The sequence below is a fragment of the Papio anubis genome, chromosome 4, assembly GCF_008728515.1.
Source record: "Papio anubis isolate 15944 chromosome 4, Panubis1.0, whole genome shotgun sequence".
NCBI lineage: Eukaryota > Metazoa > Chordata > Mammalia > Primates > Cercopithecidae > Papio > Papio anubis.
In genome coordinates this window covers 19,768,104-19,795,765 of record NC_044979.1, presented here as the reverse complement: position 1 = coordinate 19,795,765, position 27,662 = coordinate 19,768,104, and the positions used below count along the sequence as shown (strand labels likewise).

General features: G+C 45.2%; 1 protein-coding gene and 1 non-coding gene across 6 annotated transcripts in view; both read right to left on the bottom strand.

Moving 5' to 3' along the window:
• KIAA1549 (KIAA1549 ortholog) overlaps positions 1 to 27,662 on the bottom strand; it is a 143,980-nt gene that overhangs the window by 33,838 nt on the left and 82,480 nt on the right. For 3 of the 5 annotated variants that reach the window (XM_031665128.1, XM_031665130.1, XM_031665132.1), the window contains 7 exons: positions 26,825 to 27,009; positions 14,086 to 14,282; positions 12,196 to 12,311; positions 9,077 to 9,091; positions 3,596 to 3,801; positions 1,994 to 2,217; positions 391 to 544 (listed from right to left, as the gene is read on the bottom strand). In XM_031665128.1, the coding sequence (XP_031520988.1) occupies positions 391 to 544; positions 1,994 to 2,217; positions 3,596 to 3,801; positions 9,077 to 9,091; positions 12,196 to 12,311; positions 14,086 to 14,282; positions 26,825 to 27,009 (1,097 nt within the window). The remainder of the gene's footprint in view (positions 1 to 390; positions 545 to 1,993; positions 2,218 to 3,595; positions 3,802 to 9,076; positions 9,092 to 12,195; positions 12,312 to 14,085; positions 14,283 to 26,824; positions 27,010 to 27,662) is intronic. The other 2 variants (XM_031665129.1, XM_031665131.1) reach the window with 1 other exon arrangement.
• LOC116274714 lies at positions 8,796 to 8,899 on the bottom strand. Its single transcript, XR_004183496.1, has one exon. It is a non-coding gene; the product is annotated as a U6 spliceosomal RNA (small nuclear RNA).

Sequence of the window (27,662 nt, the reverse complement as noted above, 5' to 3'; positions counted from 1 at the left end):
ATAAACAACAAAACCAAATAACCCTCTGACTAGGGAGAAGGAAGAAAACCTTGAGGATATTTCTCTGTTTTCCAGTTAACCTCAAAAAAGTCCCACTGTGAAGTCTGAGAGAACGGGGCTTACGTATAGAGAAGAAAAACACGGAGTGCATTTCCAGAGGTGGCACTCGGCAGCACCCTGGTTGACAGGACTCAACGCTCCCCTCAGAAGGGGTGGCACCCCACCCCACCCACTTCATGACCTAGTTGCCCGGGAGCATCAGCCATCAGGCATCAGGCACCGACACCACAAAGGGCGGCAGCCAGTGCTGCTGCTTCTCCTCCCCTTTCCGCGCATCTTTCTAGGAGTGGCCCCGCCCCGGTTCCAGAAGCCGGAGTCAGCAGCACGCACTGGGCATCCGATGTAGGCCGAGTTGTGGACGCCGGGGGGCCTCCTGTAGGTGCCGTCGCTGTCTGTGGTGATGAGCCGGTCCTTCTCAGCGTCGGCAGGACAGCCGTTGACCTGGTGTTTCCGGCGAGGCTTGGGAGAACGTTTTATCCGTGAGCTGCCAGGAAAAAGAGAAATTATCTTCGTAGGAAATCACTCTTTTTGCCACTGGCTTATCAACTAAACACTAAGTACCCTGAGTACCTAGGATGTGCTGGCCCCTGGAGACACCCCATAGGATATAAACGCCACGTACGACACAGTCTCTGCTCTAAGGAAGCTCAGAGCCTACCTAAACAGACCTATTAACCCACGTGGAGCAACACAGATACAAAGCCATTTGTAATCATGACATTATTTAACTGTATAGACGTTCAGAAAAGGAGAAGTCAGGGGGAGCTATTAGTCCCATGGGGCTAGAACTAGGACTTTTTTATTTTATTATTCTTTTTCTGAGACGTAGTCTCATACTGTCGCTCAGGCTGGAGTGCAATGGCACAATCTCGGCTCACTGCAACCTCCACCTCCCAGGTTCAAATAATTCTCCTGCCTCAGCCTCCTGAGCAGCTGGGATTACAGGTGCCCGCCACCATGCCCAGCTAATTTTCATATTTTTAGTAGACACGGGGTTTCACCATGTTGGCCAGGCTGGTGTTGAACTCCTGACCTCGTGATCCGCCTGCTTTGGCCTCCCAAAGTGCTGGAATTATAGGCGTGAGCCACCACGCCTGGCCCAGAACTAGGTCTTGAAGAGTGAATGAGACCTGAAGCCAGGGAGGATGTGGGAAGCGGGTGCCGGGGCAGAAACGGCAGGCAGGCGAATGTTCAGGGGCTAGCAGGCCGTCTCCTGGGTGGCAGTTCTGTCCGTGTGGCTGACCTGTGGAAAAGAGCTGGAGCGGAGGGGCTGGGCTGGCCTGCGACGGAAGCAGGTCCCACTTGGCAGGCAACAAGAGCCGCCTCTCTTGCTTTAAGCCTCCTCTCTGCTTTGAGCAGAGAAAGACATACATGAGAGCCATGTTTAAGGAAAACGCATCTATGTTGGGGACGGGAGTCTGGGAGACCAGAGGAAGGTAAGACCCCAGACCCTGCAGGCAGCTGTGAGAAAACCAACGAAGATCTGCTGGGCACCGGCCTGGGTGGCTCTGGGAGATGAAAATATTGGAGGTGACAGAAAATATTGGAGGTGACAGAGTGAGGAGGAGCCAAGGACACCACAGAAGGGGCCGGTGTGGGAAGGAAAGGGTGAGTGCAGTTGTAGACAGGCTGAATTGGAAGAGACGGATTAAATCCCCAGGAAATGCCTCGAGGCAGGCAGAGGGGCAGAGGTGAGAGAACAAACAAAGCCGCTGCCTCCCACGCCAAGGTGACCCTCAGCCAGGGGAAGCCTTCCCAGTGGCCTCCACATCCTTCCGTGCATGAACCCCTTCAACTGTTTTCAGAGACCTCCACGTGAACACGGATGGGGTCCTTCTGTCACAGGTCCTGCAGTAGCAGAGGGGCTCCTGTCCTGCTCCTGTGCCCCACAGCACCTCTGCACACCCGCCTCAGCCGCAAGACCCCAGCCCACCTCTTCCTGGGCTCTATGAACACGGAGGGCACACTGGCTGTGGGGTCCAGGATCTTGTCGATCTGCATCTGTGCCCTGCGGTACACCCGGTGTCGCTCCTTGGTGTCACCCGAGGACAGGTCGTCCACCACTGGGAACTCGTAGTGCCCGCGGCGCTTGGCACGCAGGCGGATCTTGTTGCGATGGTGCTCGATCTCAGACTTGTGCCGCAGCGCAGTCTGAATCTGAGGAAGGGTGAGGGAGAGAAAGACAGCCATGGCGGTCCCGGGAGGCTTCTGGGACACACACTTTGCAAAGTCTTTATTTATTTTTATTTATTTATTTGAGATAGAGTCTCACTCTTGCCCAGGCTGGAGTGCAATGGCATGATCTCAGCTCACTGCAACCTCCACTTCAAGAGTTCAAGTGATTCTCAGCCTCCCAAGTAGCTGGGATTACAGGCAGGCACCATCATGCCCAGTTCATTTTTTGTACTTTTAGTAGAGATGGGGTTTCTCTATGGTGGCCAGGCTGGTGTCGAACTCCTGACCTGAAATGATACACCCGCCTCAACCTCCCAGAGTGCTGGGATTACAGGTGTGAGCCACCATGCCTGACCAGCAAAGCCTTTTAGGAGCGCCTTCCTGCTATGCTCCTCTCACCCACCCTTAACCTGCTGTCTGTAAGCTCCACGGAGTTACTGACAGGGCAACAGGCACAGCCCAGGGAGGAGCAGAGACCCTGCCATCCCACAAGCTTTACCCTCAAGCACTGCGTGGTGCACTGGAGTCTTGTCACCATCCCCCAAAGCAGGGAAAAAAAGTCACTCGAACCTTGGAAATTGGCCAGTGACAATTTTGAAGAGACATCTGATAACTAGAAAAGAATAAATATTTTCCTCCTTTAGAGATCTTTAAATAGGACTGACAGATACAAAGAAGGTAATTACCTAATGTCACTGAAACAAGTTCCCTGGCATGAGACCCCCTGCCCCCAGAGTGGCATCCCCAAAGACGGAGACCTGAACTGGGTCGTAGTGTGAGGAGGATCAGAAGCTGAAGTGGCTCTTTCTGAGGAGGGCAGCCCCTGGTCGGCCACGCCAACACTTTTCTGCATGTCTGCCACTGCGCCCTACAGTGTCCATGCACAGTATCTGATCTCCAACAAGCGTGATGTTTTACATTAAGAATCCTTGTCAGCAGCTTATGCCTTTAGTAACCAGTTGACACTGTACCTTGCCCTCATTTTCAAACACTGACCAAATCAGACTGTGAGGTTTTTTTTGTTCTTTTTTTTCTTTTGAGACAGAGTCTCACTCTGTCACCCAGGCTGGAGTGGCAGTGGCGAGATCCCAGCTCACTGCAACCTTCCCCTCCCGGGTTCAAGTGATTCTCCTGCCTCAGCCTCCTGAGTAGCTAGGATTACAGGCACCCACCACCAAACCCAGCTAATTTTGTATTTTTAGTAGAGATGGAGTTTCACTATGTTGGCCAGGTTGGTCTCAAACTCCCAACCTCAGGTGATCTGCCTGCCTTGGCCTCCCCAAGTGCTGGGATTACAGGCGTGAGCCACCACGCCTAGCTGAGTTTTTAAATTAACAGACTTTTAAATAAAAGCAAATACCTCTTTGTTGATTTTATTGGTTTCTGCCACTCGGTCGGCTGGAGAGGGGCGCTGGACGGGAGGTGCCGGGATCGGCTGCATGGCAATGAGCTGGATCTTACTGGGGACCCGCCGGCTAGCCTCTGGGGGGCGGGAGATCCTGTCCACGTGCTCAAAGATGGAGGCTGATGAGTGCTGCTCGTTTCCTGAACTGGGCAGTGCTGGCCCTGGAACAGAAGGAAAAGCAAAACATATACACAGAGTCATCTAAAGAAACAGCAAATAATCAAAATTGTGAATTATTCTTTGAAGAATCCTTGGACGGGCCTCTGACCAAAAATACATCCCCATTGCAGTAGCAGAGTGCTTGCAACTTCGCTCTCTGAGCTTAAATAGTCTGGGCTGTATACTGTATCCTCTCACTTCATTAAAAACTACAAGTATCCTGAGAAGAGATGGGAGGAAATCATGATGATACTGTGTCAAAAACTGCAGTGTTTCGTCTAACTGTGGTTCAAAATCTTCAGTCAGAAAGAATGTAGGACAGAAGGAGCCTGAAGTTGCTCAGTAGTCAATAAGCCATTCACAGAACTCTTAGAAAACACATTGATAGCAGCTCTGAACTATTGCTACCATCTGGGAGGGAGCTCGCCGGAGTGATACAAATTCAGTTGCCAAGGCAATGTCGTACTACAGAGAAAACAGAAGACCAGTACATGCAGGCAGGTACCAGTTAACAATGGCCAATTCTGGCTTTTCAGTTCTGATGTGGAAAGAAAACGAAGTTGAAGACACATGAGAAGAAAAACCCTGTTGCTTGCAGGGAATTAGTTCCTACTTTATTTTTTTAATTTATTTTTTATTTTTTTGAGAGAGAGTCTCACTCTGTCAGCTAGGCTGGAGAGCAATGGCGTGATCTCGGCTTACTGCAACCTGTACCTCCCAGGTTCGAGTGATTCTCCTGCCTCAGCCTCCCAAGTAGCTGGAATTACAGGTGCATGCCACCACGCCTAGCTAACTTTTGTATTAATACTTTTAGTAGAGACTGGGTTTCACCATATTGTCCAGGCTGGTCTTGAACTCCTGACCTCAAGTGATCCACCTGCCTCAGCCTCCCAAAGTGCTGGGATTACAGGTGGGAGCCACCACGCCTGGTGCTAGTTCCTACTTTAAAAACAGGTGAAGAGTACATGTATAAATGATTACATGGCAAATTTTAGGCCATGTATATTTAACCACAATAATTTTCTTAAAAACTAATCAGAACTGTGAAAAAAAAAAGAAATTCAAATGCACCAAAAAAGACAGAAAAGAAACACTTAAAAATGTTAACAAAAACTGAATCTTCACATGATGGGTAATTTTTCCCAATGTCTTTTATTTTTGATAATGAGGATTTTCTGTAATAAGTATTATTTTTATAGTAGAGCTAATCCTAACACACTTTAATTTTGAAAAGAGAAAGAGAAAAATGAAGACGGGCTAAGTAGAAAGAGCTAGTTACTCACACTTAAGAAGGTCAACTGGCCAGGCACAGTGGCTCATGCCTATAATCCCAGCACTTTGAGAGGCTGAGGCAGGAGGACTGCTTAAGCCCAGAAGTTTGAGACCAGCCTGGGCAATACAGTAAGACCTTGTCTCTACAATTTTTTTTTAAATTAGTTGGGTGTGATGGCACACAACTGTAGTCCTAGTCACTCAGAAGGCTGAGGTGGGAGGATCCCTTAAGCCCAGGAGGTAGAGGTTGCAGTGAGTCGAGATCATGTCTCTGCACTCCAGCCTGGGTGACAGGGTGAGACCCTGTCCTCCCCCTGCCCTCCAAAAGATAAAGATCAATTGATGCCTTTCTTCTAATTAGCCGCAGTCACTTCTGGATGCTGCTTTCAAACAAATGGCCAGCAGGCTGACAGAGGGAATAAGCGCATGCAGAAACTGCTTCTAAACAAAAGCCTAACATTTGAAACTTCAAAGCATAAGTGAAAAACACAAAAGTCTCTCCTCAGTGTAAAAAACATAGATGGGCAAAGCAGTAAGAAGCAGTAGTTGATGTTTCATATAAGGAAAGCACGGCATTGCTATGTAAGTCTGTATTCTCTCTCAATTTGAATTACATTCATTATCCCAAGCAATGAGAAGTTATTTGTCTGATTCTGAATGAATGATGTCTGTCTTAGCCAGGGGGCACCATTGTCTGGATTCCAGCTATGCTCAAGCTTTCTTTCCTGGCCCCACACCCAGAAGGAACCTGACTATTTGTGCATTTGTGCAATGGAAGCACAGCCAGGCACCACCATTCATCGGTGGCAGCTACTCAAGTTGCAGGCATAATGCCTAAAAGGAGATCATGAGCTTCACCAGACAGGCTAGCCCTGCTAACCCAGACTTATAGAGTAACAGCAAATGTCACAGAGGGTAGCCCATTAAGCTACTGATACCTAGAAGTGGGATCACTTTCCTCCAGGGTGGCAGAGACCTCTGGGTTGCTGGGAGACAAAGGTGACAGGCATTTAAAAAAAAAAAAGGCCCCTCCCCACTAGACTGTCAGCCCTGCCTGGATACCACTGGAGCGGCAGCCTGAGACTGGGCTCCTGTCCAGAGCCTGACTCACCCCCTCCCACTGTAGTCACGGCCCTTGCTTCATCCTCACTGAACTGTTCATAGACTGCAACCAGAGAAGGAGGGGATGCATAGACCCCTGGGCCACTCTACACAGCTGAGGGACCAAGCAGAGGAGAGGAAATAAGAGGTGCAGAAAGTCTTCCAGCTTCCATACTGCCCAGAACCCAGTCCTTCGACATGGCTGAAAAGAGGGGCTTTTAATTTTTTTTACATATACATATAATATATATCACACATATATATTATATAATTATATCACACATATTATAATTATATATTTTCATTTATAGAACTGTATATGTAATATATTATATAATTAGTAATATATTACTATTATATTAGTAATTATATATTACATATTATATACTTATATATCATATATTTATATATATATTATATATTATTGCTTGCTATACATTGTACAATTTTTCTAAAAAAAGCTCCCCGGACAATAATGATTAGTACAAAGTACAATGGACACACAGAGATTAATGCTGTGTGAATCCTGCCTTAAGACAAGTAGGAACTTGGGATTAAAACCCCTTTCTTTTCAATTATTTTTTAAAAGCAATGATATAAATTTTACTATATAGTCAAGATACCTATTGTACCTCATGGTAACTATAATTAATAACAATATATTGTATACTTGAAAACAGCTAAGAGAGTAGATTTTAAGTGTTATCACAAAAAACAAGTACGTGAGGTAATGTATATGTTAAATGGCTTGATTTAGCCATTCCACAATGCATACACATATCAAAACATCACAATTTAGCCATAAGAAAGAATGAAATCCTGCCATCCGCAGCAATATGGACGAGCCTGGATGACATTAAGTAAATAGGCCAGGCACAGAAGGATAAACACTGCACTGTGCTCGCTCATATGTGGAAGCTGGAAAGTTGATCTAGAAGTGGAGAGTAGACTAGTAAGGTAACTTGAGGCTGGGAAGGGAAGAGGAGGGACAGAGACAAAGGTTGGTTAACAGATGCAAAAGCACAACTAGAGGCTGGACATGGTGACTCTCGCCTGGAATCCCAGCACTTGGATAGGCTGAGGCGGGAGGGTAACTTGAGCCCAGGAGTTCTAGACCAGCCTGGGCAACATGGCGTGGTGGTGTGCATCTGCAGGCCCAGCTACTCAAGAGGCTGAGAAGGGATGATCACCTGAGCCTGGGAGGTCAAGGCTGCAGTGAGCCCTGACTGCACCACTGCACCCCAGCCTGGGCAACAGAATGAGACTGCATCTCAAAAAAATAAAAATAACAGTGCACAGTTAGAGAGGAGGAATGGGTTGAGCACCTATAGGCACTGTAGGGTGACTCTAATAATTTATTGTATATTTTCAATTAGCTTGAAGAGCAGATTTTGAATGTTCCCAAGGCAAAGTAATGATAACTTTCTCTGTGGTGACAGATATGCTAATTACCCTGATTTGATCATCACATAGTATATTCATACATGGAACTATCACAATGTCCCCCATAAATATTTGCAAGTATTATATGCCAACTAAAAATAATACAAGCAAAAAACATATCATGGTGTACACCATAAATGTATATGTTTTCTTACCATCAGTTAAAATATAAATAAAAATCTTAAAAAGAAAGAAAAAGGCTGGGCCTGGTGGCTCATGCCTATAATCCCAGCACTTTGAGAGGCTAAGGCAGGAGGATCGCTTGAGCCCAGGAGTTCAAAACCAGCCTGGGCAACATGGCAAGACCTCGTCTCTACAAAAAGTAAATAAAAAATTAGCTGGGGGTGGTATGCTCCTGTAGTCCCAGCTACTCAAGAGGCTGAGGTGAGAGAACTGCTTGAGCCCAAGAGGTCAAGGCTGCAGTGAGCTGTGATTGTGCCACTGCACTTAAGCAAAATAAATAAATAAATAAATACAGTATATAGGATTGTACGGAATAGGATAATGTTAACAAAGCAAAATGAAAGAGAAAAGTTCAGTCTGAATTACTAAAATGTCAAAGCAAGAGAGCATTTTTAAAGAGATTATTTCATTATCTACAAGTAAATGTAGTCAAACCATTTTTTTGTTTTCCCCCTCGAGACAGGGTCTCACTCTGTCACCCAGACTGGAGTGTGGTGATGCAATCACAGAGCACTGCAGCCTCGACCTTCCAGACTCAAGCGATCCTCCCACCTCAGCCTCTTCAGTAGCTGGGACCACAGGCACACACCACCAGGCCTGGCTAATTTTTTCTATTTTTTGTAGAGGCAGAGTCTCGCTATGTTGCCCAGGCTAGAAAACTGCATCTTTACTAATGTGTGCAACCCACGTTAATATCCTGTGTGACAGCAATCACGTTTATCTCATCGTCACTGCATCACCAGCACCTGACACACCACAGGCACTTAGCAAGCATTTGCTAAATGGATGACTCAATGACTGCGGTCATCTCCACTATGTTTACAAAATTTTACCTTGAAAAGATCTCTGAGAATCTGCCTTCATGAAAAGAAGAGAATTATACTTTATGATCTCAATCATTTTATAAATGGTATGGTACTCCAAAATCACTTGAAAACCTTCATTGTTGTATGTACTCAATCTCATTTAAACTATTTTGAAAACGCTTTAATTTTTTAAAAATATGGAATGCTTCCCAAATACGCATGTCATCCTTGCACAGGGGCCACGCTCATCTTTGTTGCATTTCAATTTTAGTCTATATGCTGCTGAAGCGAGCACTGCAAGCTCCTTAGCACATGCAAACGTCAGTGCCAGCTTGGTTTGCACGTGCAATTCTAGAATTTGGAATTTGTGGGATTCAAATGAACGAAGTTTTAACTACTTAAAAATCACACACTTGCACACATGCAATCTAAGGAGAGCATAAAAGAATGCTGAGTATTTTGCAACGCTTACCTACTTGGTATATTCCTGATGATAAAGGGGAGAGAGAGAAAAACGACAATCATGCACAGACGCAGCAATGGCAGCCCATCTCCTACCTCATCTCTCCCTTCCCATCTTCACTAAGGGGAACCAGTGGTTATGACGAGTTATTTTAAAGCTGCAATGGCTGTGAACACAGTGACGTTTGAGTAAATAATCTTTTAAGGGTTCATGGATGGCCATGAGGGTATGTGTCAGGGCCTAGTCACCTTCCAAAAACACTCAGCTGGAAAAGGAATAAAGCACAACCTCCAATTTACCAAAACTGAAACAACAGTCTTCTCTCAGCTTCCATTGCAAGGTGGGTCCTTAATACGCCACATGACCTGGGACAGTCATCAACAGCCTTGCCAAGAAGCCTAAAGAGAGCTGGTGGCTGTGCCACCCGCAGGAGTGAAAGGGAATGCTGGTCCCACGGCGACACGGAAGAGGGCTCCAGAATGGATCTCAAGTAGTCTCCCTCCCCACTCCCACCTCCATTAATTTGTACTTCATTGCGACTTTCAACAAAAGCAAGATTTTTATGTGAATTATAAAATAGGCCGGACAGGTGGCTCACGCCTGTAATCCCAGCACTTTGGGAGGCCGAGGCAGGCAGACCACATGAGGCCGGGAGTTCAAGACCAGCCTGGCCAACATGGGGACACCCTGTCTCTACTAAAAATACAAAAATTGGCCAGGTGTGGTGGTGTACATCTATAATCCCAGCTACTCGGGAGGCTGAGTCATGAGAATCACTTGAGCCTGGGAGACAGAGGTTGCAGTGAGCCAAGATCACCCCACTGCCCTACAGCCTAGGCAACAGGAAGAGACTCTGTCTCAAAAAGCAAAAAGTTTTAAAAAATAAAATAACGGAAAGCGAGGAGAAAAACTCAGAATATTTTAAAATAGGATATTTAAGTTTCTATGCAAGCAATAAAATACCTACATGGCAGCATTAAAGCTATCTTATAGCACCTTTCAAGAAGTAAACAAAGTTCTAAAAGTAAACTGATACTTATAGTGAGAAAACTATCTTTCTACAACATGAAAATAATGTACAGATTCTGGTATCTCTTCAAATTATAACAGCAGCATCTGAGCTTCTAATATTCACAAAATCATCTAATTCGCTTCTCTCCTTCACATTCAACTCTCGGTCCCAGAGCTGTGATGCTTACTACCTGGCTTCTGAGCCTATGTTGAGAGTGGTGTTTGATTTTTGTTATTCTTATAGAATACACTGGTTGTAATGCCATCAGACGGCGTTAAATGCAGGCACTGAAAGTAAGGCTTTCTCAGATAAGCAATGAACAGAACTTGATAAAATCCAGAGCTCTTTCCAGTCCCCACCAAATATTGCTTTCTGAGGATCAAAACGAGATTCTAATCCTGTCTATCAGAAACAGTATCTGTTACCATGGTGCTAAATAATTTTTAAGATTTTGAAAAACTACATCCAAAGAAAAAACTCTTCCCTTTTTCTAAGGGGATGTCCTTAACATTACAAAAGAACTAAGTGGAAGGAGCTGGAAGGAACTGCAAGGACCGGCTGGTGCAGCCCCACAGGAGCCTTGAAGCCTGAGCCACCTGTGAGGCCACAAGCGTGTCAGTGAGAGGAGAGGCCCCTGGGCTTCTGTCTACAGTCTGTTCATTTCTAGAATACAGTTCACTCTGCACTGCATTTCCATACAGAGAAATGTATGACTAAATACTATAAGTATAAAAATTACTATTAAGCCGGGCGCGGTGGCTCAAGCCTGTAATCCCAGCACTTTGGGAGGCCGAGACAGGCGGATCACAAGGTCAGGAGATCGAGACCATCCTGGCTAACACAGTGAAACCCTGTCTCTACTTAAAAATACAAAAAAACTAGCCAGGCGAGGTGGCGGGCGCCTGTAGTCCCAGCTACTCGGGAGGCTGAGGCAGGAGAATGGCGTGAACCCGGGAGGCGGAGCTTGCAGTGAGCTGAGATTCGGCCACCGCACTCCAACCTGGGTGACAGAGCGAGACTCTGTCTCAAAAAAAAAAAAAAAAAATTACTATTAAAAATAATATCCTGGCCGGGCGTGGTGGCTCATGCCTATAATCCCAGCACTTTGGGAAGGCAAGGCGGATGGATCGCTTGAGTCCAGGAGTTCAAGACCAGTCTGAGCAACATGGTGAAACGCCATCTCTACAAAAGATACAAAAATTAGCCAGGTGTGATGGCATAGGCCTGTAATCCCAGCTACTAGGAAGACTGAGGTGGGAGGATAGCCAGAGCCTGGGAGGTCGAGGCTGCAGTGAGCCGGGACTGTGCCACTACACGCCAGCCTCTGTGACAGAGCAAGACCCTGTCTCAAAAAAAAAAAATAGTAATAATAATATTCTGAGGCCTCCCAATTATCTTTGCATTACTGAAATGCAATCCTTAAATAAAAATAAACCTCCATTAAATACAACAGCTGTAGCAGCACATCTATTTAATACAACCTATTACACTAAAAACAAGCTACCTTGCTATCACTCCAAAAAACTGCTCCCAAGTCTAAAGACTTGTGGGTCTCACTTTATAACAGGGCATCAGTCTTAACAGTCATACCCTTTAGAACAGGAGTGAAGTTCATCTTATACCTGGCCTATGAAGCTGTATGTGACTCCCAAAGCAAATATGCTAAACCATCTGATCACACTAAACCACCTGCTGGAAGAAAGATCTAGGAACAGAACTAAACATAACGGACTTGGGCCTATGATAAACAAACAACTTTCTGACAGTGACAGCTGTGAATCCTTGAATTGCTTCCTAAGAAAGCTACTGAATCCTGGGGGCAGTTTTTGAGACTCTGGTTTCAGTGTGCTTCCTCCTTGACCTCTAGGGTGAGGACTCTAGAGTGAAATGAGGCTATTAACCTTAAGACGTACCCCAGTGAATCCCTGGCCCCAAAGCAGACACCAATACCATGTTAGATGGTGACAACTGGTGCTAAGAAACCACAGGAATGATGAATTTTCCATTTCCCAGATTTTTTTTTTTAAGGGTTTAGCATTTGAAGTAGTGTAAGGCCCTAGCCTTCGGACTCTCATAGGGACTACTTTTAATGGGAAGAACCAGAAGAGTCACAGACCGCTCTGCGGGGCTCTGTGGGACCTGCCATCGTTGACGGCTCCCGGTGTCTTATCTCCTGCGTCCCTCTCGCTGGACTCTTCGCTGACCGTAGAGTCAGCATCTGAGGGAGAAACTCTGCAGACACAAAATGAATTGCAAACGTTAGAAACAAGAAAGAATGAAAAGGAAAAAGTCACATTAATTTATGTGTGGAAGTCAGGCTTCCAGGCAAAACCAGCAGAAATGAAACAGTCCAAAAAATTATTCCATAGCACAGCGTCTTCAAGGATCACATTAACACTACAGTCACCTCCTGAAGACAGATTAATGCGGCTTACTAAATGGCTCAGCAGGCTGCATTTCAACAAATGCTAGACAAGTAAGTGCCAGATAGGAAGAAGGTCCCACAGCTACCAGGGCTGAAGGTCCAGTCCCTGGCCCCCAGTCATTTCTGGACCAGCAGTCTGGGTTCAGCATGAGTTGGATCAAAGAGGACTGGGGTTCAGGATTGACTAGGTCTGCAGAATCCTCAGGATGCCAGGGTAGCTCTGCAGTCACCCCAAATAACTCCAGATCTTTGGAAGGTGCTTACACTGAGATTTGATTCTATATATAAAAAGCAAAGGTATCGTGGCACCCAGCTTGCACCAGGGAAAATTCCTTCATCAGTTGGCTCCGATTCCTTAGGCTCCCTGGCTTCAATGACAATGTGGAATGCCAAGACATTCTGGTGCTTTAGCATCCCAGAAAGATGCTAAAACATTGTATTAACCATGCAGACCACTGAGCTGTCATGACTAAATGTCAACGACAAGGCTACCAGGCAAGAAAAAAAAAAAACACTTAGCAAAATTTTACTTGCATATGAAATAATCTTCAATGATTCCATTTATTCTTAGCCTGCAAAATAATCAAATAGCATCTCTCTACATAACTCATTTTCTTTTGTAAAGATCATGTTCTGACATCTATTACATTCTTAAAACTAGGCCAGAACCCCTGGGGTAGGTTTTCCGATAAGACAGAAATCATGACATCGTTTCAAATGTTGGTATGATCACACACTTTCTTTTGCTCTTAGCAGGAAATCAGGATTTAGCGTTCCAAAGCTCAAAGAAAGGCTGACAACAGGAGGCTTCAGTAGCCAAAGCCTGATGGTGCTATGATGGAAAGTCAACTCAACGAACCCGACTCTGAACTCTGTCTTCTTTCACAGAGCTAGAGCCCTTCTCATGGGGTCAGAGGGTGAGGAGCGGTTTCCAGGTAGCTTGGAAAACTAATAAGCAATTCTCCGTGTGCTATACTTTGAGAGGAGTAATAGAAATAAATTGGGAAAGGGGAGCGAGGCAGGGAGGAGGCAGTGAAGAGTCTTGTGTGATATCCTGACAAAGGTGACATACATGAGCAGCCAGAGAAAAACAAAGCAAACACAGGAGGATGCGATGAAAGTCACCTGCAGACAAAGCAATGAAGCCACAGAAGTTGCTGGCATCCCAGGCATGGACACAGTGGCCCACAGGCTGAGCATGTACCATGTGCCGTGCACTCCTTCTATGTTATTTCTGATATTCTCTCCATGGGGCCTAGCATGCTCCCCTTGGGATATATACACACGAGCTGGCCAATCCCTAATCAAGTCTGATGGGGACCCTCAAACCATCACAGATAGTGATTCATGATCTTCAACCGTGTGGGGAAAGAAATCACACAGCCTTCTCTGACAGCCCGTGAGAGTGGCTCGGAAACACTATTGGGCTCATGTGTGACTTTGGGCAAGTCATCGGTCTCCTGGGCTGCAGACACATGCAGGGCTGCACTCACCATTAGCCCCTGTGGCATCAGAAACTCACAGCCTGATAACAGAAGCATGCTCTGCCACAAAGAATAATACAGAAAGCCCAATAATAACCTTCCTCTGTGACGGACGTTCTTGGAAGGGATCTTTGACTTGGGGCTTGGCACATCCCCATTTTCTGAGGGCGTGGTGTGGTCCTTCAGAGGTCCTGGCAGTGGCGCTGGCTCATGAATAATCAAGATGTCGTCTTTATTGTGCTGACCCAGATGCTGCTTAGCAAAATCGAAGCCCTTCACACTTGGGATCTGCAGCTGAAACACACACACACACAAGACTGTTAACCCGGAATCCAAGGCGGATGAGAGGAGCACAACTTCTGACCGAAGACTGTGCTGGCAATTCCACCACTCCAATCCAACAAGCATTGCTAGAACATGGACTGCGTGCCAGGTTCTGTTTATACCCAGAGTTCCAGGAGAAGACAGACACTTGTGAAAGATTAAACAAGAGTACAAGGATTAAATAGCCAGACCCCAGGACAACACCTGACCTGCTGTCACAGCAGCATACCACGTGCCATGTGGCAGGAGCAAGATATTCTTTATAGGGTAATGGGGACCAAAGCCAGGTCTTGAGAACAGACAGGACTTGGAAACAGAAAGAGGAGGCTACAAAGAGCATGTTCTAGATGATATCAGGAAGCAGAGAACACTGAGGCCTGCGGAGAAATCACATTGGCTATGCTGGATGGGTCAGAGCGTAGGAGCATGAGAGAGAAGTCCAGTCTGTATATGGACGACTCCAAAAACGCCAGCTTCTGGAGCTGGCCCTCTGGGAAATCAGAACACCACAGGCCGATTTCTAAAATCCAAGCACACAGGACACCAAGGACACAGGAAGACAGCCTGGCCATGCCACGCGCATAAAATCAGACAGACATGAGCCCCAAATCTTAGCAGTGAACATGGGAAGGAATGAACAGCTCTAGGGATCAGGCAGAAAGACCCAGAAACCAAATAGACACGAGAGGCAAAGGAAGAGAAAGAAGTCAATGAGGACGTGAATTTTTGGGCAGGGCATCGTGAAGCATGAAAGTGACATTAAGGGAAAGAGGCAAGTTATACAGGAATGATGGCTCAAGACAAAATGACAGGTTTCATTTCAAACACACTTAATTTGAGGCCCCAAAGGATGTCAGCTTAGTGTAGCTGGAGGTGGGGAACCATAGCCTGGGGGAACGTGCAGGCTCAGATGTGACTTCAAGAACCACCCACATAAAGGTGACAGGTAGGGGAGTTGAGTTTTTCAACATAAATACAGATTCTGTGGATAAAGTGTTGGAGAACATCTAATAGTTTGGGGCTAAGAAGAGAAAAAGGAAGCAAGGAAGAAAATAGAATGTGATTTCAGAGAAACAGAATTTGGAAAGTTCCATGTAATAGAAGCAAAGGGAACAAAGAATTTCTAGAAAGAAGTGGTCAAAAGAAGTAATGGGGCACAAAACTGAAGGAGAAAGGGCTCTTCAAAAACATCCCCCACTCAAACCAGTGGATGCAGGATTCCTCTCCAGGGATCCGCGGCATCACCCCACACCAAACCCACGACAGACCCCTGAGGCTGCAACTAGGGATGCCAGGTCTCAGCTTCTAGTGCTGTGGTAAGATATTATGTCATCAAACATGCTATTTGTTGGCCAGGCGCAGTGGCTCACATCTGTAATCCCAGGACTTAGGGAGGCCGAGTTGGGCGGATCACCTGAGGTCAGGAGTTCGAGACCAGCCTGGCCAACATGATGAAACCCTGTCTCTACTAAAAAAACACGCAAAAATTAGTGGGGCATGGTGGTGCACACCTGTAATCCCAGCTACTCAGGAGGGTGAGGGAGGAGAATCACTTGAACCTGAGAGTCAGAAGTTGCAGTAAACTGAGATCATGCCAGTGCACTCCAGCCTGGGTGAAAGAGTTAGACTCCATCTCAAAAAAAAAAAAAAAAAAAAAGCTATTTGTTATTGTTCACATTTTCTTTTTTTTTTTTTTAAGACAGAGTCTGGCTCCATCAACCAGGCTAAAAGTACAGTGGTACAATCTCGGCTCACTGCAACCTCTGCCTCCCGGGTTCAAGCAATTCTCCTGCCTCAGCCTCCCAAGCAGCTGGGATTATGGGTGCACGCCACCACGCTGGGGTAATTTTTTGGTATTTTTAGTAGAGATGGGGTCTCACTATGTTGCCCAGGCAAACTCCTGATCTCCAGTGATCCACCCACCTTGGATGCCCGAAGTGCCAGGATTACAGGCATGAACCACAGTGCCCTTGGAAAGACTCTCCAAAGTATGCAGAAATGTGGACAATAACAGTATTTCTGATAACATGAAAAGTGCCACACAGTTTCCTTAATTCAAGCTTGCAAAGCACAGGGAAATAAACTGCATAGCAATGGTCGTCCCAAGGGGTCTCCTCCATGGAATGCCAAAAGCAAACCGAAGCCCTCCCTCCTGGCCAGGCATATTCTACATCCACACGGTGACACTTTAAACACTTATCTGGTCTTCATCCCCGTTTCCTGGCGTACACCTCCTAAAATACGTGGAGTCTCCAGAGGATGTCTTTTTGCAGGCTAGTGAGTTGACTGACAGTCAGCAGCCCCGAGGTAGCTGCAGGATGGGGGCTGCTCACCACAGAGCCCCAGGCATGATGCAAGGGTCAGGGCATTCAGTCCCACCCCCAAACCTTCAGGGAGGGGAGAGGGGCTGAAGGTTAAGTTGATCACCAATAGCCAATGGTTTAACCAAACAGGCCTATGTAAAGCAGCCTCCAGAAAAACCCAAAAGGGCAGGGTCCAGGGAGCTTCTGGAAAGCTGAATGCTGTGGAGGTTCCTGGAGGGTAGCACCCCCATGCAGGGCAGAGAAGCTCTGCACCCCCAAGTCCCCCCATACCTCACCCTATGCACCTCTTCATCTGTGCACTTGCGCTTTGTAGTATCTGTAAACCAAGAATAAAATCCTAAGCCCCAAACCTACTGAACAGGCCCCCTCTTGGCCAAAGGAACTTCAGAGAAACCTGAAAAACTGAATTATTGGCCATAGCAGGAAGGGAGGTGGGACATGCGTCATGACAGCCCCTCCCTTTTAGAGTTTAGGCAAAACTGAACAGCATTAATATTAAAACAGAGAGTATAAGCCTGACAGAACAGATTCTTTGGGTAATAAGATACCAAATTATAAACAAGACTTAAAGCCATGCAAAGGAGTGTTAAGTCACACCCTACAAGCAAAAAAATTTGTTTAAAAAAATTTTTTTTTAATTAACCCGGTATAATGTGGCTTACTTTCTAACCTGACTCTGGTATAGCATCACATGGCAGACAGCAGACCCCTTATCTTAAGCAATCCTTTGAAGTGACTTTCAGTCTTTAGACAAAACTTAACTCTCTCAACCAACTGCCAACTAAAGAATCCTAAAACACACCTATGACTTGTAAGCCCCCTCACTTCAAGATATTCCGCCTTTTCAGGCTGAGCTTCTATGTACTGGGTTATTTCTTTTCCTGTAACTCCTGTCTCCTTATAATGTTGATGTGGAGGGCCAGGCATGGTGGCTCACGCCTGTAATCCCAACACTTTGGGAGGCCGAAACGGGTGGATCATCTAAGGTCAGAAGTTTGAGACCAGCCTGACCAATGTGGAGAAACCCCATCTCTACTAAAAATACAAAATTAGCCAGGCATGGTGACACATGCCTGTAATCCCAGCTACTTGGGAGGCAGAGGCAGGAGAATCACTTGAACCCAGGAGGTGGAGGTTGTGGTGAGCCGATATCGCACCATTGCACTCCAGCCTGGGGGACAAGAGGGAAACTCTGTCTCAAAAAAAAAAAAAAAAAAGGTATATATGTGGAGTCCTGATAAGTAACAATGAGGAAGGGGTCCCAGGTAGGGGAGAACAATTATTCTGAGAAATGGCTCATCACAGACAACCTGCTGGCACGACATCCTGTTCCCAGACACCTCATTCTGCTCATAGCCCCAGCAGCATGACCCGTAAAACTTCCTTCCTGCCCCTGTCTCTTGCCCGACAGCCCCTTCTCTGCTGTACTGGCCACTGCACCCTTGCAACATTATCTTCATACTTTCTCTAACAAGTCTGCCTTTCGTTACCTGCAGCTGTCTTGGTAAATTCCTTTACCACCCACAATAAAGGCCCCAGCCAGACGCTATGGCAACAGTATCAACCCAAATTGTAATCTGACCACCTCGGGCCATTTACTCACAGCTTCTTGGGTTTGTGCTTTCTCAGGCTATGGTCACTCATACTGGCTCAGAAGAAACCTCTTTAAGGTATTTTACAGAGTTTGGTTTTTCTGTTAACATATCCTTTGTGATAAACTGGTAAAAGTGTGTGTTTCTCCAAGTCCTGTGAACTGCTCTAGCAAATTAATCAAACCCAAAAGTGATGGTGGGAACCCCAACTTCATTGAAGCCAGTTGGTCAGAAGTTCCAGAGACCTACACTTGTGACTGGTGCAGGTGGAGGAGGACAGTCTTGGGGACTGAGTCCCCCACCTGTAGGATCTGAGGCTACCTCCCAGCGGACAGTGTCGGAAATGAATTCAAGGACACCCAGCTGATAAGTGCTGCTTGGTGTGTGAGGAAAGCCTCCACAAATTTAGTCACAGAAGTCTCCTGTGTTGACTGTTGTGTGGTGTGAGAGCAGAGGAGAAACATAGTTTGAGTTTTTCCCCTCACATGCACACACCCCTACAGAGTCCTGTCAGTCAAAAGACAAAGGCCAAACACATCTAAGGAGTGATTTTAGACAATATATTTAGCATAGACACAAAAGGCTTTGTCGTCTTTGTGCTAACTTTATGCACAAATGAGTGACAACATCAGTGGCTTAGGTTTGTGACCGAAGGTCTTTTTTTTTTCATTTGATGTGGTCTCGCTCTGTCACCCAGGTTGGAGTGCAATAGCACAGTCTCAGCTTACTGCAGCCTCAATCTCCCAAGCCCAAGTGATCCTCCCACCTGAGCCTCCTAAGGAGCTGGGACCACAGATGAGTGCCACCACGTCTGGCTAATTTTAAAAAATTTTTTTGTGGAGACAGGATCTTGCTACATTGCCCAGCTGGTCTTGAACTTCAGGGCTCAAGCAATCCTCCTGCCTTGGCCTCCCAAAGCGCTGGGATTATAGACGTGAGCCACTGAGACCAACCTTAAGGTCTTTTTTAAGCTAAAATTATCGGATCAATAGAAGGAATGTCATCTGCAACAATGATTTATGCCAGCAGAGGGGGACAAAACTTACAGTAAATACAGTTTACAAAAATGAAACAAAAGGCAAAAGCTGACTTCCTCTGTTTTCCAATTAATGAGCTCCTGTTACAGGAGGACACCACTCCCCCACTTCAGCAGTTCATGAGCCCAAGAACACTGTTTTGCAAATGACAGACCCATACCTGCTGCTCCATTGCATGCCCCATTTATCATTTATTTAAATAAATTTATTTATTACGATTTTTTTTTTTGAGATGGAGTCTCACTCTGTCACCCAGGCTGGAATGCAACGGTATGATGTTGGCTTACTGCAACCTCCACCTCCTGGGTTCAAGCGATTCTCCTGCCTCAGCCTCCCAATTAGTTGGGACTGCAGGCATGCACCACTACATCTGGCTAACTTTTATGTTTTGTTTTGTTTTTTTAATTACAGATGGGGTTTCACCATGTTGGCCAGGCTGGTCTTGAACACCTGATCTTAGGTGATCCGCCTGCTTCAGCCTCCCAAAGTGCTGGCATTACAGGCATGAGCCACTGTGCCCGGCCTATTTATTATTAAACATTTATTTAAATTAAATGTATTAAGCACCTGTGTAACTTAGTTACATTAATTAAATACTTATTTACATAAAATAAATTCATCATTAGATATTTCTTTAAATACATGTATTAAAAACGTATTTAAATAAAATACGTTTATTTTCTCATCTGTGACCCACGGACTAGCACCCTGAGTTTCAACTGGTCTACCCAAACCCCGGGGGGCAGACACACAGTTTTCTAGGAGTAGGCAGCCCTTTTACAGGGATCATTCCAGATGCACACCTCTGTACAAGCCCTCCCCACACGAGTGGTCTTCCTGAGAGCTGTCCAGCATGTGCCTGTGGTCCGGGCAGCATGTTGGCTCCCCGTCACACCTTCCCTTTCCCAAGTCCTCCTACTTTACAGGAGATAGGCCCGCCTGTCATCCATGCAGCAGCTTCCTGCGGTGCTCTGCCCAGAGATGTAGAAACCTCGGGAACATCAGATAAAATCACAATTCAAAACGCCGGTCTTGGTCAATCAAGGCACGATAAACTTGCAGTATGGCTTGCTTTCTCTCTTAAAGAAATGAGAGAGAAATATAGCCAAGAAACAGGACAATTGGTTCCATGGTGGGAAAATGTGAACTTAGATACTCTGTAGAGGAGGTGGCAGCAGCAGCAGCTGTGAGGGTTTCATTTCATAGCTTCCCCTTTGCCATCTCCCAGCCATTGAAGAACAGTTCACTCCCGCAGAAGAATCCAAGAACAGGGAAGAGGATGGCAGTAAGAAATGCCAAGGGCACTGTCTGATTTCATCCGGGGGACAAACTCATGACAGAGCTCTGTGCTTTATCTATGTGACAACTGCAATGTTCAAGATCTGTTCAGCAGCGTGTGGGAAACCCAAGGGGCCACAAAGCACATGCTGTCCGCGAGCTCACCATCCTCAGGAACGAAAGCCTGGCAAGTACCCTCGTCCACGGGGACTCAGCTGGGGTCTTAACAACGTATTTTGGATTAAAAGGAAAAAGGGGTGAAAAGGTCCATGTTTACTTCTGAAAGATCAAAATTACAACTTCAAAAGAACAAATAAGGGAGAGCTGAGTTAATACTGTATACTGTCCTGCACACTTACTCACACTTGCAGGATATTTTCATTAACTTCTTTCAAATGATTGATTACTGGATACTGCACATCTGCGTCCAGATTGCCTGAATGCAAGTCACTTGTTCACTGGTCCATGACCCCCTTCTCTGCTGGTTTATCTGTTGTCCCTGTGTACTTAATGGATTTAGATTAACTACACAGCAACATGTTTAGATTCTACCATAATGCACTTAACAGCAATCATCTATGTGTCTTTTCTAAACCCCACACTTACTAGTCGAATATTTTTTTTCTTTTGTTGTAAATTTCCACAAAGATTCAACTGCTCTCTTAAAAGCAAATCACTGATGTATGTATGGGTAGATGAAAAATTCAGCAGGCTAAGAAGTAACCCTCCTGCACATTAAAGAACCCGTTCCGTGTGATTAAGATGATTCCTTTCTCAGACTTTGACATGAGGTCCTAATTTATGAAATACGTAATTATAAATATTAGTTTCATCTTGAAATGAAATATTAATCCATCTATATAATTCTCAAATGTCCATCTGTCAAGCCTTTTTCAGATGTCTGAGAAAATTGAAATTTGATGCCACTTATTCACAGCTGATGACAAAAATCCTAACAAGAGCAATTTCCAATTTTATGGGGTTGCTTTTACCCCAGCAGCACCTCATTAACATACAAGGTGCCTCTAAGTGAAAGAAAACAGATACAGTAAGAGTCATTTAATCATCACCTCCATCATTTAATAAACCTTGCTGAAATCCTTTGTGGTATACTTCCCAGTAAGAAAGTGAATGCCTCTAATGACTGGGCAACTGTTTTGTTTTGTTCTTAACAGGTTAGGTGGTTTGCTTTACCAAAACTGGAAAAGGAGCTACACATGGCCTCCCCCAAGCAGAGGTCTCCAAAGTGAATAACGTAAAAATACAAACAGTATTGCCTCTATAGGGCGGTGTACGTAGCCCAAGCCTAGGCACCTAAATGTCTTCCCTCACGTACTCTCAGGGCCCATATAGGAAAGACACATGATAGTATTAATGAAAATGCTTCCTAAATGCCAATGTACCCTACAAATGATGCTGACAGCATTATTATTTCTGTTGATTGATGAAACATCGAGCAGCTAATATACAGCTAAGAATTCCAAGGCATCAATAGAGTTGTAAATAAGAATTTGGATACAATATTTTGTTAAGTTAACAACAAGATGTGGCACAGGGTCCCTCAAGAAATGTCTGATGGCCAAATGAATTTCAGAACGGTCAACTGAAGTACCAAACTTACTGGTTTTTATGGGTAACCAAGGAAAAGGCACCTGTCATAAATGAAATATACAAGTCCTGTTGGCTTACTGTTGATTCTGACCATCATCTTTAAATACACCCCTCCATCAGATCCTTGCACTTCTCACAAGCTGAGTGAGTCATCACCTTCTATACCAATAGAAATTTGGCAACCAATCTGTGCGTATTAGCACAAAACAAAAGCCATCTACACACAGAAGGAAAACCTAGAGGGGAACACTGCCCCTCCTCCCTTAGGTAATTACCTCCTTTTGTCTCATCCCTACTTGCCAGATCACTTTTTCTAGTTTTTCCACTTCTTTTAAAATAGAATCTAGAGTTCAGTCTGGCTGGTATACAATGTCTCCAGCTCCCTCCCACATGCAGCATAGGTTTAATCAGTATTTTATAAAAGAAGAGTCAAGATTAATTAGAGTGTTCCATATTCATATTAGGACCGAGTTATTTCTGAAGAAGGATGGCTCTTTTGTTCTTTCTCTCTTTAATATATCACAGAGGGAACAGGCCAGAGTGTCTGTGCCCCACTGGAATACGTCACCAATAAGCCAAGGAGACTGACTAGTGGGCAGGTCAGCCAAGGAACGAGAGAGACGCCTGACGAATGTGAACGCATGGGCCATAAATACAACACAGCCCAGGTGGCACAGGACGCAGTGAAGCCCGCAGTATTCGGGTTAGCCTGAGCCCCTGGGAAGGAGCAGTTGAGATGACAATAGAAACACGGAGCAAATCCCAAAAGTGTCTGAAGAAAAATTTGCCATCATATAGAGTGCCTTTGTAAGCATTTATTACCTGATTGATGTCATTTGTGAAAAGTCACCACAACCGCCATGCTGTTTCCATTTAGGAGGTGAAGACAAGGCAAAGTTATTCCCATCTGTTTGTCTTCAGTATAGCCCCACACAGGGGCTCCCGTAACCCTGTGGTCCCGGAGTTTGGGAGAGCAGGGCTCCCAGATTCTCCCACCCACAGGCGACACCCAGCACGGTCAGCCAGCTGTGGGTGAACTGAGACCACCTACACGTTAGGTGTGACAGGGGACCTTTGCAGAGAATCAAACAGCAACCGTAGGGAATGAGCTGACCTTGGCTGAGATGGAACAAAATGCTCACAGAGCCTCTTTTCAATCCACGGTCCACACTGCCTCCCAGAGGGATCGTTCCAAAAGCAAATGTGTTCAAGCTGCTCTCCCTGCTGCAAACCTTTCAATGGTTGCCCGCTGCTTACAGCGTAATTTGCAATCCCTTCTATGTCCTGAAACCCTCCCCAGGGCCTGGCTCTCTGCCACCTGGGTTTCGGCCGTGCCCTTTTTTACGACCTTTGCTCCAGCTTCCTGAGCGGCCTGCCGCTCCCCCGCTGGGCCCGCCTTCATCTCCTCCACCGTGAAGCTTCAGCCCTGGTGTCACCTCCTCAAAGAAGGTGGAGGTACCCCACCACTGCGAGTGGGGTGCCCCCCTCCTCTGTGTTCTCCAGACATCCTTATACTCCTGGATGACTGCTTTTGGATGGCTCGTCCTTCTCCCTTGCTAAAGCCCTGGAATGCAGAGATTGCGTGCTGTTTGTATTGGTAACTGAGCTGGATCTAGTGTGGCTCAGAGCAAATGCTCAATGTTTGGTGAGTGACACCCAGTGCCTGAGGCAGCTCCAACCGGTTGCCCAAAGTGTTGCCCTTTAGAAGCAACCAAGGGTAGTCAGGAGCTCTGGTCTGACACCAATAACGAGGTGTGGACTATCCCCCATCAGAAGGAATAAGTTTCCATGAGGCCAGTGGCATCCAGCCAATGCCATTCATGATGAAGAGGATCCAGGCTGGAGTTTTTTAGGCAATAGTAACAAATGATGACTTTAGTCTATAGATAGAGAATACAGATAAAAGAAAGCTACATAGGATTTTTTTCTTTATTACTGAAAAGAAGCAAAGGCCGTGCCTCAAAACAAGACAGAATGGCCTCTCCCTCCTATCATATTTCAAAATTAATCTACTCCCAGACAATCTGAAGAGGTTTCCTTCTCGTTACAAGGGGAAGGGGGGGGGTGTGGATTTTAGGTCAGCAGATTTATTGTTTCCAGATGTTTGCAGCTCTGGGATTTGCTGAAGGATTTCAGAGAGTAGTGCTGAGGCGCATCAGGAGGTGGGGAGAGCAGAACGGAGAGAGAGGCAACAGCCACATGAGCAGGAGACAGAGCTCTTGAAGCCATAGGGGAGGGTGGCATCTCTGCAGATTACCCTGAGGACAAGGTGAGAGGCCCTTTGCTATGGCCACATGACCTTAAAAGAAACATGTATGAAGTAAAGATATTTGCTTTTAAACTAAATGAAGAGCATCATTTTCCCATTTTAAACACATGACAAAATCTATAGGGTGGGTTCCTATGCCAGCAAAACAAGACTGAGCTTCTGCAACACTGGCAAGGCTTCGCCCTCCTAACAGTGTCAGAAGACAGTCATTCTTTCGGAGAATCCTCCCTGCAGGACCTTTTCTGTAAATCTGTTGTCAAAATGTATGGGCAGATCTTTGCAGCCCTGGAGGAAAAAGAGCAGCTCTAAGGGCTGGAAGTTCCATCTGAAACTCTGTCCACTTGATTTACAGCCACATCTGGGACATGAAAATGTTTAGGAAGTAAAAGTGAGAGAAGGAGAAAGTTTGGGGAATATTCCGTTTTGACCCCAAGAGATGCTGTCCTCTGATAGTTTACTGAAGTAACAGATAATAGATAGACTTCCATGGCAGTGTATACATATGAAATATGGCCCATAAAAGACTTAAATACATAACCATCTACACTACTTAACTCCATCTGTAACAACATTCTTCACCAGAACAAAAACATTTCCAAACCTATTGTTGATCTTATTACAATGAAATTCACACTATGGATCATTTAGTATACCCAGCACGTTTTTTTCCAGGTTTCCCCATGCCATTCACCAGTATAACAAGAACAACAAAAGAACCTTAGCAGACTATGTAAATAATAAACAAAGATAGGTAACAAACATAATATTAATGTATAAGATGCTTTTAATGTACTTGATAGCCATAAGCTTGCAATTTAATAAAGATTTTGCATTTTTTGGTTAATTCATATGAAACAAGAAATTTTCTTTACTTTTACAAAAGTAAAATAAATTTTAAAGTAATGCATATTTTTTTCCATTCAACAGGTCTAGGTTTGTAATATGCAGAATTTTTCATACCAAGACAACCAAAATAAAGTTTAAAAATAAATAGGGCAATCTTTTATTCTTTGTTTTTTGACTTTTGCTTGTTTTTATCAAGCTTTTAAAGCAGAATGAGTCCTCCAAATCTGGGAGACCCACAGAGAGTGCGTGTTAATCCAGTAGATTATTAGTAACAGTGGACTGACTACCACTCCCTTGGTAAACACACTGACAGATACTTATGCTGTGCTAGTGAGCTCTCCTCTAGGCCTGGCATGTTTTTGCTCACACCAGGTAAGCTCAATGTTGACCAAAAGTCAATTTCTTTGGCTCTGAAACCTGACAGTACCCTGGAATACTATGGAAACTGTTGAAACATACGTGGGAAAAGAAAATTGCTATTTCTATAAAAACTTACGTTGAATGGTTTGGAAAGACACAGGAAAGACAGGTTACTTAAAAATTCTGCTGTCAAATTAGGTGTAAGTGAATTAAGTCAAAAGTCTGCAAAGTTAGGGGATAGGGAGTGGAGGGAGGTATTAAAAAAATCGAGAGAACTTTGCATTCAGGTAGCGTTGCTCTTCTCTAAAGAAACCCAAACTGGAACCTGAAACTGACACATTATGGGTGTTGTTTATTTTAAGAAAGACCATACGTGATTCCTCTCAGTAGACCAACACTCAAAACAAAACAAGACTTGGGATATGTTGAAGGACTGACAAATAAATGTCCATTCATATATTTTAAGTTAAAATGCTCAAGGTATGAATTGTTCATTTTTAATGATCAAGGTGGATAAGCAGCCTTCCAAATATGGTGAACAGAAAATAAAGCAGCTGACCAATGGAGTTATACACGAAACAGATCAACAGATCTGAGAAAGTCTGCCTTGGCTCCTATCCTCTGAAAATGTCCAGGGGTAAAATAAATCAGAATTTGGCCTGGTGCAGCGGCTCATGCCTGTAACATCAGCACTTTGGGAGGCAAAGACAGGCAATCTCTTGAGGCCAGGAGTTCAAGACCAGCCTGGCCAATATGGCAAAACCCTGTCTCTAATAAAAATACAAAAATTAGCCAGGTATGGTGGCACATGCCTGTAATCTCAGCTATTCGGAGACTGAGGCAGGAGAATCGCTTGAACCCAGGAGGTGGAGGCTGCAGTGAGCTGAGCTCGCACCACTGCACTCTAGCCTGGGTGACAGAGCTAGACTCTGTCTCAAGAAATATAAAATAAAATCACAGTAGAACCCAGAGCGCACGTCACGGCTAAGCTTTTATACAGCTTCACATTCTCGGACTATATTTACTACCACAGAAGGAGGGTTTCAGGAAGCAGAAACAAAGGCAAAGGGATGCCACTACTAAAGCCAGAAGATTTCCATAAGAGCCCTCCCTCTCTCCCATCTTTCAATATCCAGAGCCCAAACTCATCCTACCCCTGCTTATGGGAACACTGGGGGATGAGGCTGCCCCTTACCTTCTGACGCTGCTGAATGTTGGCCACAGTGTCAGGCTGAAAGTCCAGCTTGTCCGTGCGGCAGAGTTTCCAGTAGAGGATGACGACAATCACCATCACCACCAGCACCGGGATGACCACACCAACAATGACCCACAAGTTGTTGCTCTGGGATTCTGGAGACGGCCTCTTCACCCTGTCCACAGCTGCAGACAAAGAAGAAAGGTCTTTCAATAACTCCTTCTTCACTCATTTACCAGATTGCACGTATCTTCTCCAAGAAACTCAGAAGTCCGTGACATTTCAGCTCAAGATAGCTGGTTCCAGGTTATAATCCCCAGATGACAGGAAATGTGACCAGCAGAGAAACACAACACACAACGTTACATCTAGAATACATCAGGGATTACAACAACATACGGATATATCCAAAGGTACCTGGCTGAATTAATGGCAAAGCTCAATGAATTCCAGGTCTCCTGATTTCCAGTTTATTCTACTAGCTCACCCCTAACTTTTCACTGCAGGATCTTTCCATAGCAAAACTGGTTCTGTACAACTTTACACAGGCAGTTCTCTTCAAAGGCGGACAGAAAAAACAGCTGTGTCTCCAGAACACAGTCCTGCCCGCTGCATCAAGTACCGCAGGACTCACACCCTCCCAGATCACATAAAGCACATGCATCTCAACTAGGAGTTTATGGAAGAAAACCCTTCCCCTCTTTCTCCCTTCCTCACTACTCCAAGTTTCTTGTGTTCACAAATGTTTATTAAGTGTGCTGGACACAGTTTGAAAGTTGGGACTTAACAATGAACAAGTGAAGTCGCTTGAGGTGCTTAGGTCCTAGTGGGGGAAAGG